The sequence below is a fragment of the Aotus nancymaae genome, unplaced genomic scaffold, assembly GCF_030222135.1.
Source record: "Aotus nancymaae isolate 86718 unplaced genomic scaffold, 86718_ANA_hifiasm-v0.15.2.pri h1tg000004l, whole genome shotgun sequence".
Lineage (NCBI taxonomy): Eukaryota > Metazoa > Chordata > Mammalia > Primates > Aotidae > Aotus > Aotus nancymaae.
The window spans coordinates 63,671,812-63,692,018 of NW_026988415.1; the positions used below are offsets into that span (position 1 = coordinate 63,671,812).

The following is a 20,207-nucleotide window of genomic DNA, read 5'->3' on the forward strand; positions in this document are numbered from 1 at the left end:
CACTTAATTGAGCTCTTCATCTGGCCTTTTGATTTTCCCACAGGATTGCTATGTATTATGGCCTTTATCCTTCTCCTCCCCTCACTCCCTAACACATGTCTTTTTGCTTTATCTCCTGCTATTGAGTAGGCACTTGGCACCCAGAAAAATGAGGAGGAGTTCACTGCTTTAGATCCATTAATACCTTTTATTTCGTGGGAGATAAACATGCTGATATATTTAAACATGAAACATTTAGCAGCAGCTGTGGTATATGAAAAAGAGCATTTGACCCAAGTTCATGGCCCTTCTCTATCACTTATCACTTTTAGGACTTAGGAAAACTTCCTTCATCAATATGGTCCTTAGTTTTGTTATATGTAAAATGAGAGGTTGCATTAAGAATTTATCTTTAAAGTACCTTCAAGTTTTAACACAATTCTGTAAGAGATTCTAGTTCAAAAAGAGAAAGGCAAAACATATTTGCTTGTAAACTACTTCCTAGAGCCTTAGAAATGATGATTAACGCCTCAATCTTTACTAGAGTTGGTTTGTGTCTTTGAGGTTTGCATCTTTTTATTGCCAAAGTCAGCTGTACTTTTCTGTCTCTTGCATTTTTTTATCTCTAGAATTAAAGAACACAAAGTTCAGTTACATTTTAAATGTAAATCCCAATGAAAATTTCATAAGGACATAGAAAATGAGTAGAAATATTGTTTCTGAGTTTACCTTTGGGCAAAATGTTTCTTCGTGTGGTTGAGTCAAAAGCTTATTTGAACCTATGATTTCTACAAAAGTGGACCTTTCTAATGCACTTTAAATTTGGATTCTGCTATTGGTATCTCTGTCCCAATAAGAAATTATGTGATATGCAATATACATTTTATAAAAAATACTAATTTTATCTCTAGGATGGGACCATTTTCAGATAGACTGACAAATAGACAAGGAAAACTCTTAAATACCTAAGAAATCTAATTCAAATGTATTCTTATTAAATATGTAAAATATTGAACCTTAAGTTTAGTATAAAATGACAATTGCTTTACACCTGATTACCATTTTTGACTTTCCTCAGTACTTAACAATTTTTGACCTCTTTGCCTGTTGTATAATTGCTTCACTGTGTTTCAGCATAGGCTTCCTGAGTTGTTTTTTTTTTTTTTTTTTTTTTTTTTTGGTTTAACAATATTCTATCTTTCATGTGTGAAGATAATAGAAGGAAATGTACTTTGAGGTGTTTTATGCGGACGTTATGCATTTCCAGTGATCCTTTTATTTCTTCTTATTACTAACCTAGATAACTTGATATGATTGACTGGATATAGGAGAACAAACTGGTCTTGAACTGTTACAGGAAGGAATAAGTTGATGTACTGATAAATTGTTAGTATAACAACTCTGTAATAATTTCTTAAATGTGATTCGTTGTTATTAAGCATCTTTGTTATTGAGTCTTTTTTTCTTTGGTTTATCACCAGTTAATTGAAGGTTTAATACTAAGCTAACCAATAGGTTTTAAGAGACCTGGTCTCACGCTGTCACCCAAGCTGGAGTGCAGCGGCAAGATCATAGTTCACTGTAACCTTCAACTGCTTGCCTCAAGGGATCCTCCCACCTCAGCCTCCCTAGTAACTGGGATTGTAGGTGGGAATTACCACACTCTGGTACTAAGCTTTTAAGTCAGGATAGTGCCGGGCCCGGTGGCTCAAGCCTGTAATCCCAGCACTTTGGGAGGCCGAGGCAGGTGGATCACGAGGTCAAGAGATCAAGACCATCCTGGTCAACACGGTGAAACCCCGTCTCTACTAAAAATACAAAAATTAGCTGGGCACGGTGGCGTGTGCCTGTAATCCCAGCTACTCAGGAGGCTGAGGCAGGAGAATTGCCTGAACCCAGGAGGCGGAGGTTGTGGTGAGCCGAGATCGTGCCATTGCACTCCAGCCTGGGTAACAAGAGCGAAACTCCGTCTCAAAAAAAAAAAAAAAAAAAAAAGTCAGGATAGTAAATTAGTACATCTTGTACTACACTGACTAAAACACCTTTTTCCTAACACTAATATTTTAACAGATTATTGGTAATTTTGTTTATTCTAAAATAATAGGTTGGATTGCTAATGGGTAGGACAATGAAGAAAGAAATAAGGTAAGAAAAGAATCACATCCTTATAATAGATTCAAGATGTCACAGAGTAAGGAAAGCAAATCTATTATTGAAGACTATATGAAGAAAACCACAGTTTGGTTTGCACTTTGTTAATTTGGGTTACAATATTTCATATTATAATTTTGAAACAAAGCAATTTGAATATGTGAAATGTGTTAATATCCAGTGTACATTAGTCTATCATACACTTCAAATGGCATTTTTCTGTGCCTTTTCTCAAAGCCCATTTAGTGTTCTTAATTTCAAAAGGTCATTCATTAGCATTTAAAGATATTAGTAAAAAAAAAAAAAAAAAAATTGACCAATTTCAGGAGAACTTTTATTTGAATTGTATTCAGTTTTTTTTTTTTTTTTTTTTTTTTCTGAGACGGAGTTTCGCTCTTGTTACCCAGGCTGGAGTGCAATGGCGCGATCTCGGCTCACCACAACCTCTGCCTCCTGGGTTCAGGCAATTCTCCTGCCTCAGCCTCCTGAGTAGCTGGGATTACAGGCACGCGCCACCATGCCCAGCTAATTTTTTGTATTTTTAGTAGAGACGGGGTTTCACCATGTTGACCAGGATGGTCTCGATCTCTTGACCTCGTGATCCACCCTCCTCGGCCTCCCAAAGTGCTGGGATTACAGGCGTGAGCCACCGCGCCCGGCCCTGTATTCAGTTTTAATTAATTCTTTAATATGTTCTTGATATAATTGCAGGCTTTTATGGGATAACTTTATCCCTGTTACTGTTCATTAGCACTTATAATTGACGTTGAGAAAACACAGAAATTTAAGCCTAGATAAGTTTATTTTGCTGTTAGCGTCAGTGGTAAAAATAGCCAGTTTTTAAAAAATACAATGGATAGCAGGTGTAATAGGAAAGAAATCCACAAAGGAGGAGGTGATCAGTAATTCACAAGAGAAAACATTAAGGGTTAGGCAGAGTAATTACAAATATTAGGTATAAAGTAACAAGGTAAACTAGAAGCTTTAACATGAAGAGTTATAGAAACTTGACATGGGATTAGTGTTTTACAGTAAGGGTGGCTATTCCTGGACTTAAACAAATAGATTTAATTGGAAGATGAGGAGTAGCAGTGTATGTTAAGTGTATTTTGGAATTTGTAGATTAAAACGTTGGTGTAGTGTACTGTGAAAAACACTGGACAGGGATAAAAGGAGTGAGAAATCTATATGGGATTATACTACAGACTAGACAGTATGGATGATGATTTCCTAATAGGTAAAAAAGCAGGATACCCAGATCAAACTAATGGTGAAATGCCGTCTTTACTAAAAATACAAAAAAAAAAAAAAAAAAAAAAATTAGCCGGGCATGGTGGCATGTGCCTGTAATTCCAGCTACTCAAGAGCTTGAGGCGGGAGAATCACTCGAATCCAGGAGGCAGAGGTTGCAGTGAGCTGAGATCAAGCTACTGCACTCGCACTCCAGCCTGGACAACAGAGGGAGACTCCGTCTAAAAAAAGAAAAAAAAAAAAAAGAAAAAAAGAAATCACTGCTTTTATATGTAGAAAATAATTATTAGCCATTTCATATTGTTTTAGCCATATAGAAACACCCAAAAGGACCTTTAAAGTTCTAATTAGCATATGGGGAAGGCACCCATAGATTTTATTATATGGGAATAGATGGTATAACATTCATAGCTAAGAGCTGGAGAGAATAATATTTTGATTTAATTTTCTCTATCAAAGATTACTGATCTATAAACTGCAGAAGGTAGAGCAAGCATAGTTAGAGGAAAGAAAATGCAAGATAGATTAATACCTACCTGCTTTAAGAGGCTCAAATTAATTAAAGCCTGCTATGCTGAAATAATTTTAACTGGAAGATATTATTTATGAAATCAAAGTGGACAGGAAAAATGGAAATGGCCCAGTGGGCAAGTATGCAAACTCAGCTTTAACCCCAGACAAAATTTTAGACAGGTTTATTCAACAGGTGTTTGTGAACTTTCAGAAGACAGTTAAACTAACTTTGTTTTCTCTTTCATCTGAGCACTAGATAATGTAAGGCAGAATTTTAAGAAACCTAATGTAGTCTTTGAAATTTTTTTTATTTAATAGAGATGGGGTTTCTCCATGTTGGTCTGGCTGGTCTCAAACTCCCAACCTCAGGTGGTCTTCCCGCCTCGGCCTCCCAGTGTTGAGATTACAGGCGTGAGCCGCCACACTTGGCCTAATCTTTGCAATCTTAAGCTTCATTCATGGAAGTATAGTTTCCTGATGAAGGAAAATGCTATGTTGTATTCTATGCTAATAAGACCACTGGAGCATTGTGCTCTTACTGTTTTAAAAGGCTCAGACATTGATAAACTAGAGACTTCCCAGAAGAAAGTAACCACAATAATATTTATGATGAAGGAGTGTTTTTCTTGAGGGAATGTTAGGAAAGAGAAATATCTGTAAATTACATCTGTGTGTAATATAGAGGGGACTTAACATGTTGAAAGAAAACTTAAGGTACAAATGATAGCTATCTTTATTTCATGGATTACCGTGTAACAAAGGAAATTGACTTTTTTCTTTTTAGTTTGTGTTTTAAAGATGGGATCTCTCTCTATTCCCCAGGCTGGAGTGCAGTGGCTGTTCCCACACAGATCATAGGGTGTCCTTCTGCCTCAATCTCTGAGTAGCTGAGACTACAGGCACCACTATATTCTTTTCTTTTTTAATGTAGCTCCCAAGGGTAGAACCTGGACAACTCTCTGGAAATTACAGGGAGAGAGATTAAGTTTAATTAAAGATAGAGTCTCCCCAAAATTAGAGCAGCTCCACATATGAATTGGCCATTCTTGGAAAAGAATAACATTCTCTTTACTAGTGTTTAGGTATAGGTCGAATGGCCATCTGGCATTTAGGGTATAGAAAGGATAATTTTGTGAGGAGGTAGTTTGGACTAGAATTGATGATTTCCAAACTTGGCAGAGTATCAACATCACTGAAGAGCTTGTTGAAAAGCATTTTAAGAGTTGTATATACTTTTGTACATCACTTTTTCTCCAATGAAGTATCTTACTCATTCCTGAAATTGGATAAGTGATACAAGCTTTGCAGAGTAGAATGTAAATTCCATGAAGACAGAGACCTTGTTTGACTTGTCTATTTATTTTTTATTATCTTTTATTTTCTTGAGACAAAGTTTTGCTCTTGTTGCCCAGGCTGGAGTGCAATGGCACGATCTTGGCTTACTGCAATCTCTGCCTCCTGGATTCAAGCGATTCTCCTGCCTCAGTCTCCCGAGTAGCTGGGATTACAGGCATGCACCACCACGCCCAGCTAATTTTGTATTTATAGTAGAGACGGGGTTTCTCCATGTTGGTCAGGCTGGTCTCAAACTCCCCACCTCAGGTGATCTGCCCGCCTTGGCCTCCCAAAGTGCTGGCATTACAGGCATGAGCCACCGCTCCTGGCCTGTTGACTTGTTTATAAGCAATATCTCCAGGAGCTATCATGGTGCTTTGGCTCCTAGTAAGAGGTAAACCAATGTTATGTTTTAAAGAAAGCAGCTAAGTCCATTGATGGCTGTTTATTGATCTTATGACTTTATAAATTTGTAAAATATATACAGTAATTCTATTATCCTATCGTTATTTAAATATTTAAAAAGTATGGTCTATCATTGAGTTAGTTCATTTTGTATTTTGTTAGAGAACACTTTAGAAGCTTATAGTATAAAATTTTAAATACAAATATTTACATAATGGATTCTGAATAGAATATTTTGTATTTAAATACATTGTATTCAAATCTATGTTTGACTAATTTATCTACTAGTGTATTATTCAACATTGCTAAATTAAATAAAATAAAAAATGATTTTCCCAAAAGGAAAGTTCTTCAAATATTTTAAGGCAAAATTTACATGTTTACATTGCCATTAAAAAAAAAACTCTATAGTTAGTTGATGGATGGAAACTGACTGTAACCATCTCAGCTTTCCAGATATAAAGGAGTCATAAGTACTGTGTATTGTTTTTTATAGGTTGCAAATTCTTAACAGCAGTGGGTGAGGAAGGACACTATATTTTCCTGACTAAAATTATGTTGATTTATTGCCCTGCTTTCATAAGTTTTTAGACTTGTATTGCCATTTTACTTTCGTGACATAGTGGAGTTAAATTTTTTAGTAAGTAAAGCCTGGGATTACTATAGGTTTTAAAGGTTTAACAGTGGGAATGTGATGATGCCGTTATAGTGAATACATCAGGCTAGGATTATGGGTTTTTTCGGTCATTTATTTGTAGTCGTTTCTTACATTTAATACTTCATTCTACTTACAGTGGAAGTTAAATTGTTCATCTCTAAACTTGCATTATGCTTATAATAAAACTAAAAAGAAATAATTCACAATAGCATTTGATAGAGATATTTAGGTAGAACATAGTGATAGCTTTGTGCATGTATGCGTGTGTATGTATGCAAGTGTGTATCTGTGTTCATTTTTTAAACTATTACTTTAGAGAAAAGGAAAAATGGTTTGGAGCATTCTCCTCCCCCAAAGAAAGTGTGTAATATTCATGCTAGAAGAATGAGATCCAGTTCTTCCTAGTAAAATACTCAAGAATTGGTCAAAAGTGAATGCTTTCAATTGTATTTGTAAGGTCAAAAGTGAATGCTTTTCAATTGTATTTGTATAGTCATTTATCAACCATTAACATTTGGGGAGCATGTTCCTAATAAAGAGTTCTGTAGCTATGTAAGTAAAGCGAGAATCAGTACTGAAAAATAATGGCTAAATGAAGAATACATGCATTATTTATTAATATATAGAGGCTAAGTCCTGTTTATATTACCAATGACTGAGTGAAGAATACGTACATTATTTCTTAATGTATAGAGACTAAGTCCTGTTTATATTACCAATGGCTCAGAAAAAATATGTAGATATCATTTCCAGTGCCAGCTTAATACATTTAAAAAACTGCTGAGCTGGGAGAAGGAACATTTAACAATATACGTTATACCTTAGGTTAGATTTTTCTTACATAGCTGTTACTGTTGGGAAGAGCCTAACAGAAAGTGTATGTTTAAGATAAAAATGTATTTTTAAGAGTATTAAATGAAATTTTAAAAATTTCTCATTCTTTTAACACAAAGCAGTTGGTTTCATTTCTCTTGTGTCTTTATAGTCTTTATTTATACATTTATGCATATATTTACATAATTTAAATTATAATATACACATAATTTTGTTTTATATTTTTGCTGTGTAATCCCTAATTTTAACACTGCTTTTTATATTTTAATTATTGATTCCTATGTAATAGTCTATCAAATATTCTATAATTTAATAATTAACCATTCCCTTGATACTGGACTTGTAGGTTGTTTTTAATTCCTTGACATTATAAATAGTACTGCTTTAAATATTTTATATATGTAACTGTTTTTGCTAATCAATTATTTCCCCAGAATAGATGCCCAGAGGTGGAGTGATGGATGTACATGTTTTCATGACTCTTGAAATATATTGCCAAATTACCTTTCAAAGGGATAATGTCACTGTATGGTGCTTTTAGAAATGGAGGTGTATATTAGTTTTAAGTAGTAATTGGTAGTATTAGGTTTTTGAATTTTTTTAATGCTCATTTATTAGGTATAAAGTTATGCCTCATTTTCATTTAAATTTCTTTGATAACTGGCAAAATAGTTGTATCTTTTCTGTGATTCAGCATATTATTTCTATTTCCTATATTGTACCTTATCGGTTAATTTTCTTTACCAAATCATCTTTTGTGTGTTGATGGTGTTCTTATAGCTGACCACTTTTATAATCCACCTGATAGGGGGCTAATAACCAAAATATACAAGGAACACAAACAACTCAACAACAGCAAAACTCAGAAATAATCCCATTAACAAGTGGCTAAAGACAGAAGTAGACATTTTTGAAAAGAAGATATGCAAATGGCCAACAGGTATATGAAAAAATGCTTGGCCAGGCACGGTGGCTCATGCCTATAATCCCAGCACTTTGGGAAGCTGAGGCTGGTAGATCACCTGAGGTCAGGAGTTCGAGACCAGCCTGGCCAATATGGCGAAACCCCATTTCTACTAAAAATACAAAAATTAGCGGGGCATGGTGGCAGTAACCTGTAATCCCAGCTACTCAAGAGGCTGAGACATAATTGCTTGAATCCAGGAGGCGGAAGTTGCAGTGAGCTGAGATTGTGCCACCGCACTCCAGCCCTGGGTGGCAGAGCAAGACTTCGTCTCAAAAAAAAAAAAAATGCTCAACATCATTAATCAGAGAAATGTAAATTAAAACCACAGTGAAATATTATCATACCTCAGTCAAATTGGCTATTAATAAAAATATGTATTTAAAAAGAAAACATGTTGGTGAGGATGTACAAAAAAGAACTCTTACACTATGTTGGTAGGATTATAAATAAGTACAGCCTCTGTGGTAAATAATATGGAGATTTCTCAAAGAACTAAAAATAGAATGACCATACAATCTAGCAGACCCATTACTGGCTATATACTCCAGAGGTAAATAAATCATTTTATCAAAAAGTTGCTTGCACTAGTATGTTTATAATGGCACTATTCTCAATAGCAAAGATCAACTTAAGTGTCCATCAGTGGGTAAATGGATAAAGAAAATGCTTTGGAAGGCCAACGTGAGAGGATCACTTGAGCCCAGAAATTCAAGACTAGCCTCGCGACATAAAGAGACCCAATCTCTAAAACAACAGCAAAAAATTTAGCTGGGCATGGTGGCACACACCTGTGGTCCCAGCAACTTGAGAGGCTGAGGTGGGAGGATCAACTCAACCCAAGAGGTCTAGGCTGCAGTGAGCTGTGATATCACCACTTCATTCGAGCTTGGGCAACAAAGCAAGATCATATCTCAAAAATAATAATAATAATACTGAAATAAAAATGAACAAATTTAAAAAACATAAAGGAAAATATGCTATCTATCTATCTATATATATAAATATATATAAAATCAAGTACTATTCAGCCATAAAAAGAAATGAAGTCATGTTATTTGCAGCAATATGGATGGAACTGGAGAACATTACCTTAAGTGAAACAAGCCAGGTCTAGAAAGTCAAATATCACATGTTCTCATAAACTCATAAGTGGGTGCTACAAAATGTGTGCACATGGTTATAGAGAGTAGAATGATAGACAATGGAGACTCAGAAGGGTGAGGCTGTGGGAGGGGGATGATGTTGAGAAATTACTTAATGAGTACAATGTATGTTATTTGAGTGTTATATACCCTAAAAACCCTGCCTTGACCACTATGCAATCGTTGCATGTAACAAAATCACACACATACCCCGTGAATTTGTATGAATAACGAAATAGTTTTTTAAAAAAGTATTTTGCTTATGTACTTAGCTGTTATTCTTTGGCCATTAAGGAACTCAAATATTTGTTAGATGAATGAATGGATTTTCTTTCTTATAGTTATTCACTTGAGGTTAGGAGTTTGAGACGAGCCCAGCCAACATGGTGAAACCCAGTCTCTACTAAAAATACAAATAATTAACTGGATGTGGTGATGCATGCCTGGAATCCCAGCCACTTGGGAGGCTGAGGCAGGAGAATCGCTTGAACCCAGGAGGTGGTGGTTGCTGTGAACTGAGATCATGCCATTGCACCTCAGTCTAGGTGGCAGAGTGAGACTTCTTCTCAAAAAAAAAAAAAAAAAAAAGGCTGAAAAAATGCTTAACAAAATACTAGCAAACTGAATTCAGCAGCACATTAAAAAGATCAATCACTGTGATCAAGTGGGATTCATCCCTGGGATTCAAGGTTGACTCAGCATATGTAATTCAATAAATGTGATGCACGATATTAGCAAAATGAAGGACAAAATCTGAATGATTATTTCAATAGATGCAGAAATAGTATTTGACAAAATTCAAGATGTAGTCATGATAAAGTCTCTCAACATAAGAGGTATAGAAGGAATTTATCTCTGCCTGATGGGGTGGCTCACTCCCGTAATCCCAGCACTTTGCAAGGCCGAGGCAGGCAGATCATCTGAGGTCAAGAGTTTAAGACCAACCTGACCAACATGGTGAAACCCCATCTCTACTAAAAATACAAAATATTAGCCAGGTTTGGTGGCAGGCACCTGTAATTCCAGCTACTCTGGAAGCTGAGCCTGGATAATCTCTTGAACCTGGGAGGTGGAGGTTGCAGTGAGCTGAGATCTCGCCATTGCACTCAGTCACGACAAAACATTGAAAGGTTTTTCTTTAATATTAGGAACAAGACAAAAATGCCCATTTTTGCCATTTATATTCAACATAGTACAGGAAGTCTGAGCCATTGCAATTAGACCAGAAAAAGAATCAGAATGCATCCATATAGTAAAAGGAGTGAAAATTTCTGTTTTCTGATGACATTATCTTTTATGTAGAAAACTCTAAAAATCCACTGAAAGAACCCTCTTAGAACTGATACACAAATTGAATAATGGTACAGATTACAAAATAAACTTGACAATCTGCAGTATTTCTATACTCTAACAATGAAATCAAGAAAACAATTCCATTTATAATAGGACCTAAGAAAGTACTTTGGAGTAAATTTAAGGATAGGTGAAAAATTTGTATGGTGAAAACTATAAAACATTGATGAAAATAGTTGAAGACACAAGTAAATGGAAAGATATCCCATGTTCATGGATTTGCTCTTTCTATCTCCTTCAGCTCCCCTTCTCAAAATTGCTTTTCTGTTTTTGTTTTGATTTTCTTCTATTGGTAATGATTTTTTTTTATACTACAAGAAATGATTTTAATCTGGGGCAGTTTCTTACCCTAGACAACATCTGGAGATATTTTTGTTTGTCACAACTTACTGTGGGGGAATTCTGCTAGCATCTAGTGGGGACAGGCCAGGGATGCTGCAGAAACACCCTACAATGGAAAGTCTCCACAGCAAAGAATCATTCAACCCAGAGTATCAATAGTTTCAAGATTGAGAAGCCCTGCCTTAAAGTAACCTTTCTTCCCTGCATCTACCTGCAAAGTATGAACAGACAAAAGCCAAGCAGAAGTAATTGTTGATTGTTTTAAAGAACTCTGAACAGTAAGAAATGTTTCATTGGAAAAGGAAGATTTCTGAAGTCCCAAATTAGAGTACCAGCCCTTCCTATCTTGGAGTCATGGAGTTTTTTTGTGGATGAGATGGGGACACCTGCCAAAAAGAAATCCTCTTGCCTGATAACTGATGCTTATGCAGTTCCTCTCATTATTTACTCAGCATCTTGCAGTATTACATAACTACTCAGGTCTCTTATGTGTTCTCATTGTTTATATTCAACATGTCACTGATTTTGCTATTCATTATTCATTTTTTGTCATTTTGTCAGTTAAAATGGCCAGTGGATCTGCCTTTGCCTGAAAGAAAGACTTCATTGCTCTTAAATTGTGAGATGTTGAAAGATTTCATATTTTTGATAGTGGCATGGTTCTAATCATACTAATCTAGCTAGAACTCAGTTCTTGCTTTAATCTTGCCCTGCTTGAACATGAAGCTATTTTTATTTTGTACTATATTATTTATGCAGTGTGGTAAAATGTCATTTTGCCTCAAGGTGACCTTTGAAGTTATCGGGAGCCTATGTTTTGATTAAAATATATTGTGTTGAGTGTTAAGCATTTTTAGTGTATAAGGGAAGATGAAGGAGTTCAAAGGGCAAGTGGGTGGCTGTAAATTTTTACATAGAGATCAAGATTAGTTTTTTTAGATATGAGCAGAATCCATGAGGTATTTGGAGGACAATTATATAGACTTATGCTATATTATGACATTTTTTTAAGAAAATGGAGAACTAGGCAAAGCGACCAAGAAAAAAAAAATAGGACCTAAAATGACTTCATAGGGGATGAAACCTGAAAAGTTCCTTGTTAACTAGAGGGAGAGCCTCTAAATTCAGAAACCAAAAGGAAAGAACCCATAGACAAACCTAGGTTGTTTGCAACATAAAATCTTTGTAGCATGATAGCTTCCTTATCTTTTCACTGTATAGGTTTTTTTATTTGCATTACTCTTGAATTTTTAGGGGCAGTCATACATATGGTGGATAAGGTGTGAGGAGGTAAGACAGGAATTTATGAAATTCCTGTATAATTTTTTAGAGGCATATACTTAACCAAGTACAGTTTAAAGATTTACCTATATATTTAAAATGACAGTCTCTCTGACTGTAGCGTACCAAGAAAGGCAAGATGAGAATGTGCTTGAGAAACCACAGTAAACCAAGCAGAACATCAGACCCTTAAGATTTAATGAGAGTATTTTTGGTGCTTTCTTATAGCAAAGTGGAGTTAATAAAATCATGAGCTATGTAAGGGAATTTAGAATCTTCACAGGGCAGAATTGCTATAATACATGTACTCTGTTTTGCCTCATCTTAATATTTATGACTTAATTTCATGAAATTAGTTTCACTTTTAAGTTTTAAATTAATTTCTTATTTTTTTCAGTGAATATCACCTCTGCCAGGCAATTAACCGGATGTAGTCGCTTTGGTCATATTTTCCCTTCATCTGCTTACCAGCACATTAAGATGCATAAGAGAATTCTGGGGCACTTGTCATCTGTCTATTGTGTAGCATTTGACCGAAGTGGGAGAAGAATTTTTACAGTGAGTTTAAAATTTATGATATGGTAACATATATAGAATTACAACAGTTGAAGCCAGACTACATGGCATTGCATTGTGCTTTGTAGGCAGGTCACTTTTTTGGGTATATGGGTGCAGAAAAAGATGAGTGGAAATTGAAAATTTTTTCTCTTTTTATATAAGTAAACATGTTAACACAAATGTTTACTATCTTCTTGGAAGTTTAATTTTAAGAAGTTAAATCTTCAGAAGACCTTATATTCTAGAAGTGATTAATTTATGTGAAACAAGTATAATCAAAAGTTTCATTTCATTTAATTTTAGCAAACATTTATTAAAATGCACTTCCATGTGTCACTTAGTGTAATTGCTGCCAGTTTTGCCTAAATAATGATTTCATCACATTTTTTTGATTGCATAGTAGAACTACACCATAATGAAAATTATAGCTATTTTTTATATCTTTTTTTAGTTTTAGTACTGGTCATTTTTTTTAAAACTGAATTTTTATTAAGCAGATTATACTGTATGCTTTTGAGTACAAAATTGTAGTGCACCAGTATTTCCAAGAAAAAGCTTAGTCTCATTACTTTAGTATTAATATGGAAGTGTGGGTAATAGCTTAATTTTATTTTTATATTTGTATGCTACAATGAATGAAGTAGTTTGTACTTCGGGAAGTTAGTACACCTTAGAGTTTAGTATGGACTCTTCCATTGATGACTTAATGACTAAATGCATCACATAAGTATTTGGATGTTAGTGATCATGATGAGGATGATGAATGCTATCTTTTAATAAACAGATAATTATTAAATATCTACCATATTAGAGTAGAATTGCTTTTTACTGTTCATTCTTCTGAAATTCTCAAAAGGAAGTTTAATATCATATTTTTACCAGAAATTATTCTTAATGGCTAGCCTCATGTTTACTGAGAAATGCTTGTAGACTTTAGGTTAAATTCTGAATAATTTGTGGAAAAAATATTTAAAGAATTTAGAAAAAAGGCTGTCAGCCCTAAAGAAAAAAAATAATGTTAGATACACTTAATGCCAAATCACTAAAATGTGAGTTTAAAATATTTTGATGAATTGTCAGGATTGGTGGTAATTTTGAAATGTTCTTCATAAATGCTATTGTCACTTTGGACAATGCTTTGTTAATGCTTTCATTTGGATATCATTTATACTTGCTACTGGATCCCTATCATATATAGAGAGGAGACAAAGTAAAGTCTTAGAAGTAATTTAAGAAAATCTTCTTTTTGGCTATTTTTGTGGTGGTGGTGGGGATTGCAGTGAATTTCTGCTTCATTATAAATCTGTTGTCCTTCTGTTACTATAGGGTTCAGATGACTGTTTAGTAAAAATTTGGGCTACAGATGATGGACGCCTTCTTGCTACACTTCGTGGACACTCTGCTGAAATTTCTGATATGGCTGTTAACTATGAAAACACTCTTATTGCCGCAGGCAGCTGTGATAAGGTGGTAAGAGTATGGTGTCTTCGAACTTGTGCACCGGTTGCAGTCCTTCAGGGACATTCAGCTTCTATTACTTCCATACAGGTAAGAAAAGTAATAAAATTTAGCTCAAACATACATAATAAAGGTGAGAATTCTCTCATTTCATATTACATTATATAGATATTAGCTCAAAGAATAGCAAGAGAAGAATGCTTTCTTCTGGACTTTGCTCCTACCCTGCAGAAAGTTATTATTTTTAAGTTCCTTTTTCATATAATTTTCTTTTTTAATAAAATAAATAAAAAGATGATTCTATAAATAGAGTGAGACATCTTATTTGTATTTGTTAAGTAGAGAGAAAACCTGTAAATGCCTTAAGAGCACACTATTTCCTGTTAGAATATAAACAGATTCTAACTTGAATATTGGCATACCTTGTATTAATATTTAATGCAAGATGTTTGCCAGTCAGATTTAGTATGTGTCTGTGTTTAGGTTAATGTGAGAGAAATTTTTATTCTTAGTTTCAATTTGATGTTGTTTTTGTTTTGTTTTGTTTTGTTTTGTTGTTACCCGTGCTGGAGTGCAGTGGCATGATCTCAGCTTACTGCAACCTTCACCTCCCAGGTTCAAGTGATCTTCCCACCTCTGCCTCCTGAGTAGCTGGGACTACAGGCATGTGCCACTACATCCAGCTAAATTTTGTAATTTTTGTAGAGACAGAGTTTCTTCATGTTGCCCAGGCTGGTCTCAAACTCCTGGACTCAGGCGCAATCCTCTGGCTTTGGATTCCCAAACTGCTGGGATTACAGGTGCATGAGCCACTGTGCTCAGCCTCAATTTGATTTTTAACATAGAATACATTGGCATCTTTTAATCCTTGTCCACATAGTGGTTTTACCAGATGTTGGTAGTGAAAGTCATGGATACCTTCAAATATTTTTTATTTAATAAAACTAACGAAGCTGAACTTTTGTCTTCTTCTTTGTGTTGAGAGCCAAACAGAGGAATCTTAAAACTTTTACACTTTGGAAAAAGAGACCACTTTTGGAGGAGATAATTACTCCCAGTTACTTTTGTTTATTCTTTAAATAATAAAAAGTATGCCATTTTTTGTGTTATTTAAATAATACATCATATTTTTTATGGGGAGCTAGCAAGAATTGGGTTTAATGTGTGTTGAATTTGAAAAAAAATTATGTCAAAATTTTGATAATTTGAAATTATTTCATGGATTTTGATTTGGGAGATTGTCAGTTACTTGTGTTCTCACTATAATATCTGACTGATTATTTCTGGAATTCAGACATACTGTCATATGCCATTAAAAAAAATGATCATTTGATTATAGTAGTATCCCTTATCTGCAGTTTGGCTTTCCAAGGTTTCAATTACCTACGGTCAGCCATGGTTTGAAAATAAGTGAGTGCAGTGCGATGACATATTTTGTGAAAGAGACCACATTCACATAACTTTTATTATAGTATATAATTATAATTGTTCTGTTTTATTATTAGGTATTATTTGTTAATTTCTTACTGTGTGTAATTTATAAATTAAGCTTTATTATACATATATAAGTGTAGAAAAAAATTTAGGGCTTGGTACTATCCAAGGTTTCAGGCATCCACTGGAGATCTTGACATATGTCCGCTGTGGATAAGGAGGGATTACTGAATAATGAAAAATGTGTATGATACTGTTTTTTTTTCATAGTTTCGTTTGCTAATTTATTTTCTCATTTCTTTTACATGTTGTAGTGCCTTAGATATCTGTAGACCTCCTCTGTAACATAGTCTTTCTCTTAGTCATCTCATGGTTTTGAATTTCATCTGTAGACTGATTCTCAATCTTTCATCTCCATCTAGGAACTATCTTTTAGCTCCATATGTGTTTACTCAGCTATCTTCTTGGCATCATCGCATGGATGCCTACTAGGTATTTCAAATTAATTATATTCAAAGTTGGACTAATTTTTCTTCCTTAGATCTCCCCAAGCCTTTTTATGCAAACAAATGGAAATACCATGCTTTCAACTGAGTAGTCAACCCTTTTATCTTTCTCTTATACTTTATATCTAGCTTGTTAGCAAATCATGTTCGTTCTTCCATCAAACTACATCTAGAATCTGGCAAATTCTCATGATCTCTATTATTGCTATCCTGTTTTAAGTCACTATCATCTGTGGCCTAGATTATTGAAATAGACTTCTAACTGATCTGCCTGCATCTTCCATTCCCTTTCCCCTGACCCAGTTTAGCCTCTCAGTTTAACAGCCAGAGTTATTTTAAAATTGAAGTTAAATTATGTCGCTGGTGCTCAGGACCGTCAATAGCTTCCAATCTCAGAGTTAAAGCTGAAGTCTTTACAATGACCCACAATGCCCTATATTCTCAGCCTCCTTGGCGCTCTTCAATCTCGTCTACTGTGTATTTGCCTTTCTCGCTGTGCTTTAGCTGCTGGCTTCTTTGCTTTTCTTAAACATTCTAGGTACGTGCCTGCCTTTGCTGTTACTGTTTCCAGTCTCTGGAGTGGTCTTCCTTGGATATTCACAGTTTGTTTTCTACTTCCTATGTGCTTTGTGCACATGTCACCTTCTCAGGGAGACCTTCTCTGACCACCTTATCACTCTGCTTAAAATTATAAACCACCGCACCCTCTACCACCACCACTGTGTGCACAGCAACTCTGTATTTTCCCTTCATTTTTTATTTTTTTTTTAATAGAGATGGGATTTCACCATGTTGGCCAGGCTGGTCTCAAACTCCTGACCTCAAGTGATCCACCCACCTCAGCCTCCCAAAGTGCTGGGATTATAGGCGTGAGCCACCGTGCCTGGCCTGTATCTTCCCTTCTGTTTCATTTTTGTCTATAGTAATAAGCACCATTTGGTATTTTTTATATGTTCTTTATTATTTGTGTGTTGACTGTAATATCAGTGATATATTACCCTCCCATGTTTTGTATCTTGTTTAACAAAATTTAGTTGAAATGGTATGATGCTAACAGTGGTTACCACTGAATGGTAGAATTATATGTTACTTTTTTTCTGTTTTTCCATATTTCCTAAATTTTTGCCAATAGCTATGTATTAATTTGTTAGGAATAAAAAAAAAATGTTTTATTAAATAATCCGTAACATGATTCCTCATTTTAAAACAGTTCAATTAAGCCACATTAATGGGCCAGATCCCTTTTTGTGATTGATGAAGCAATTTAAATGCAATGGAGATAAAGGTTTCAATGTTTTTCACTTTATAAAATTATACTATTTCATATTTAATTGTCTCATTCCTGTAGATCTGAGATCAGCAAAAATACAGGCCGGATAGTAAATATTTGGACTTTGCATGTCATACAAAATCTGTCACAACTGCTCAGCTCTGTTCTCATAGTGCAAAAGCAGCCATAGACAGTGTAAGGTGACTGTGTTCCAATAAAACTATATTTACAGAAACAGGCAACAAGCTGAATTTGATGTGTGGGACATAATTTGTGGACTACTGCTATAGAATTTAGATTAAGTGTTTTTTTTTGTTGTTTTTGTTGAGACAGAGTCTTGCTGTGTAGCCCAGGCTGGAGTGTGGAGGTATGATCTCAGCTCACTGCAACCTCTGCCTCCTGGCTTCAAGTGATTCTCATGTCTTGGCCTCTTGAGTAGCTGGGATTACAGGCATGTACCACCATGCTCAGCTAATTTTTCTTTATTTTTAATAGAGATGGGGTTTTACCATATCTACCCGGCTAGTCTCGAACTCCTGACCTTAGGTGATCCGCCTGCCTCGACCTCTGAAAGTACTGGGATTACAGGCGTGAGCCACCGAGCCCGGCCAGATTAAGCTTTTTAATGCAGATTTATTGATCTCAGAAATGAAAATATAGTTGACCCCTTGTATCCGTAGATTCTGAATCTATGGCTTCAACCAGCTGAGGAATAAAGGTCATTTGAAAAAAAAATAACATTGGTAATGAACAGGGACACATTTTTCCTTTCTTGTCATTATGCCTTAAATAATATATAACAACTAATTACCCCAGCATTTACATTGTATTAGTTATTTCAGTAATCTAGAGATGATTTAAAAAGATGATTTAAAGTATACGGGAGGATGTACATAGGTTATCTGTAAATACCATACCATTTTATATCAGAGACTTGAGCATCTGCTGATTTTAGTATCCATGGGAGGTCCTGGAAACAATGTCTCAATGATACCAACAGAGGACTATATAGACATGAGTCCTGATTTCTTTACTGCACATCAGTTATTAATGGATAATATTAATGAGTAATTTTTGTTTAAATTCAGCTCTATTGTCTTTAGAAGTTCTGTGCCTTCAAACAAGGAAGCTAAGTAAATTACTTCTAATATCTATAATGATCATTTTCTTTTGATTTGCATTCAAAATGTATTTAAATCCTGTACATCTTAATCCTTAATCATCATCTCAATGGAAATGTTTCATTATCTTCATTTGGGATTTTAAAAACTCACTGACATGCAGGAAACTCTTGTCTAATTTTCAGGTTTTTCCTGTGTCAGTTACTCTTTTCCCTTTTCTGTGATTCTTTTCTGAGAATATGTAAAATACTGAGAGTAAGCTTGAGAAGCCCACATGATAAAGGCCATGATTCTTCTGACATAGCAGTCGTCCTCTGTATTGACAATTTGAGTATTTTTTTAACTTGATCTACATTTTTCCACAATGATATGATATGAATAAAGATTTGACCTATTTTACATTACTTATGAAAACAAATGGCTCATATTTAAAAAGGACAAAATTATATATTTCATTGAATGAAACTGGATTTTAAAGTGAAATAAATAATAAAACCCAAATACTTCGATATTACCTTCCCAAGTGTTGTCTTTAGATTTACTTCTAATCCTCTGTGAATCTGAACTATAAAAATTCCACAGTTGTGGCCAGGCACGGTGGCTCAAACCTGTAATCCCAGCACTTTGGGAGGCTGAGGTGGGCAGATCACCTGAGGTCGGGAGTTCAAGACCAGCCTGGCCAACATGGTGAAACCCCGTCTCTACTAAAAATACAAAAAATTATCTGGGCATGGTGGCGGGCGCCTGTAATCCCAGTTTCTAGGGAGGCTGAGTCAGGAGAATTGCTTGAATCCGAGATGCGGAGCTTTCGGTGAGCCCAGAACGTCCCATTGTACTCCAGCCTGGATGACAAAAGTGAAACTCTGTCTCAAAAAAAAAAAAAAAATTCACAGTTGTTTCTATAAGTGTATATATAGCACAGCACATTTGCAATGTTTTAACTAGTAATGCGCTTGTGAGTTTGTTCTTTACTGAAAGCGATTAAAAAAATCTTAAAGTGTAATGTTAAATTTAAAAATAATTATTTTTTATAACAAAAACATTTTATCCTAAATTCAGTTACTTTTTCTATAGTTTTTTTGACATTTTAAATTTTTATAAGGTATTTATGAATCCAGGAAAGTTAAGTAGTCCCTTGAAACAAAAATTTTTAAGTGAATTTATTAAAATTATATTTGTTAAATGATTATAATTTTAAAAGAGCCTGCGTTTGACGATAGGCTGAACATGAAAACTTTTTGTTTGAATCAGAATTTTTTTTCTTTAAGTTTTGTCCATCAACTAAAGGCACAAACAGATACCTCACTTCTACTGGTGCTGATGGAACAATCTGTTTCTGGCAATGGCATGTAAAAACAATGAAATTTAGGTAAGTTGAGAAATTTTGTGAAAAATTAAGCGTGTTAATTTTTGTCTATTCCCTTGATGCTTAATCGTTCATGTATTTAAATATGTATATATATTTGTATGTATATGTATATTTGTGTATATGTATCCATACCTGCTTCAATAGGTTGTTAAGAGATCTTGGGATAAAATTTTTATGATATTAATGTTGAAGAGATAATTTATATAGAAAATGTTGGTAGATTTTTATTTGTTTTATTTCTTTGTTAAGAAGATTTCTCATAATGGTAGTAGCAAGTAAT

The 20,207-nt window shown here is 34.7% G+C and overlaps 1 protein-coding gene across 3 annotated transcripts in view; it reads left to right on the forward strand.

Moving 5' to 3' along the window:
• BRWD3 (bromodomain and WD repeat domain containing 3) overlaps window positions 1-20,207 on the forward strand; it is a 126,681-nt gene that overhangs the window by 43,761 nt on the left and 62,713 nt on the right. For all 3 annotated transcript variants that reach the window (XM_012455736.2, XM_012455737.3, XM_064362832.1), the window contains 3 exons: window positions 12,609-12,769; window positions 14,096-14,317; window positions 19,827-19,927. In XM_012455736.2, coding sequence (XP_012311159.1) covers window positions 12,609-12,769; window positions 14,096-14,317; window positions 19,827-19,927 — 484 coding nt within the window. The remainder of the gene's footprint in view (window positions 1-12,608; window positions 12,770-14,095; window positions 14,318-19,826; window positions 19,928-20,207) is intronic.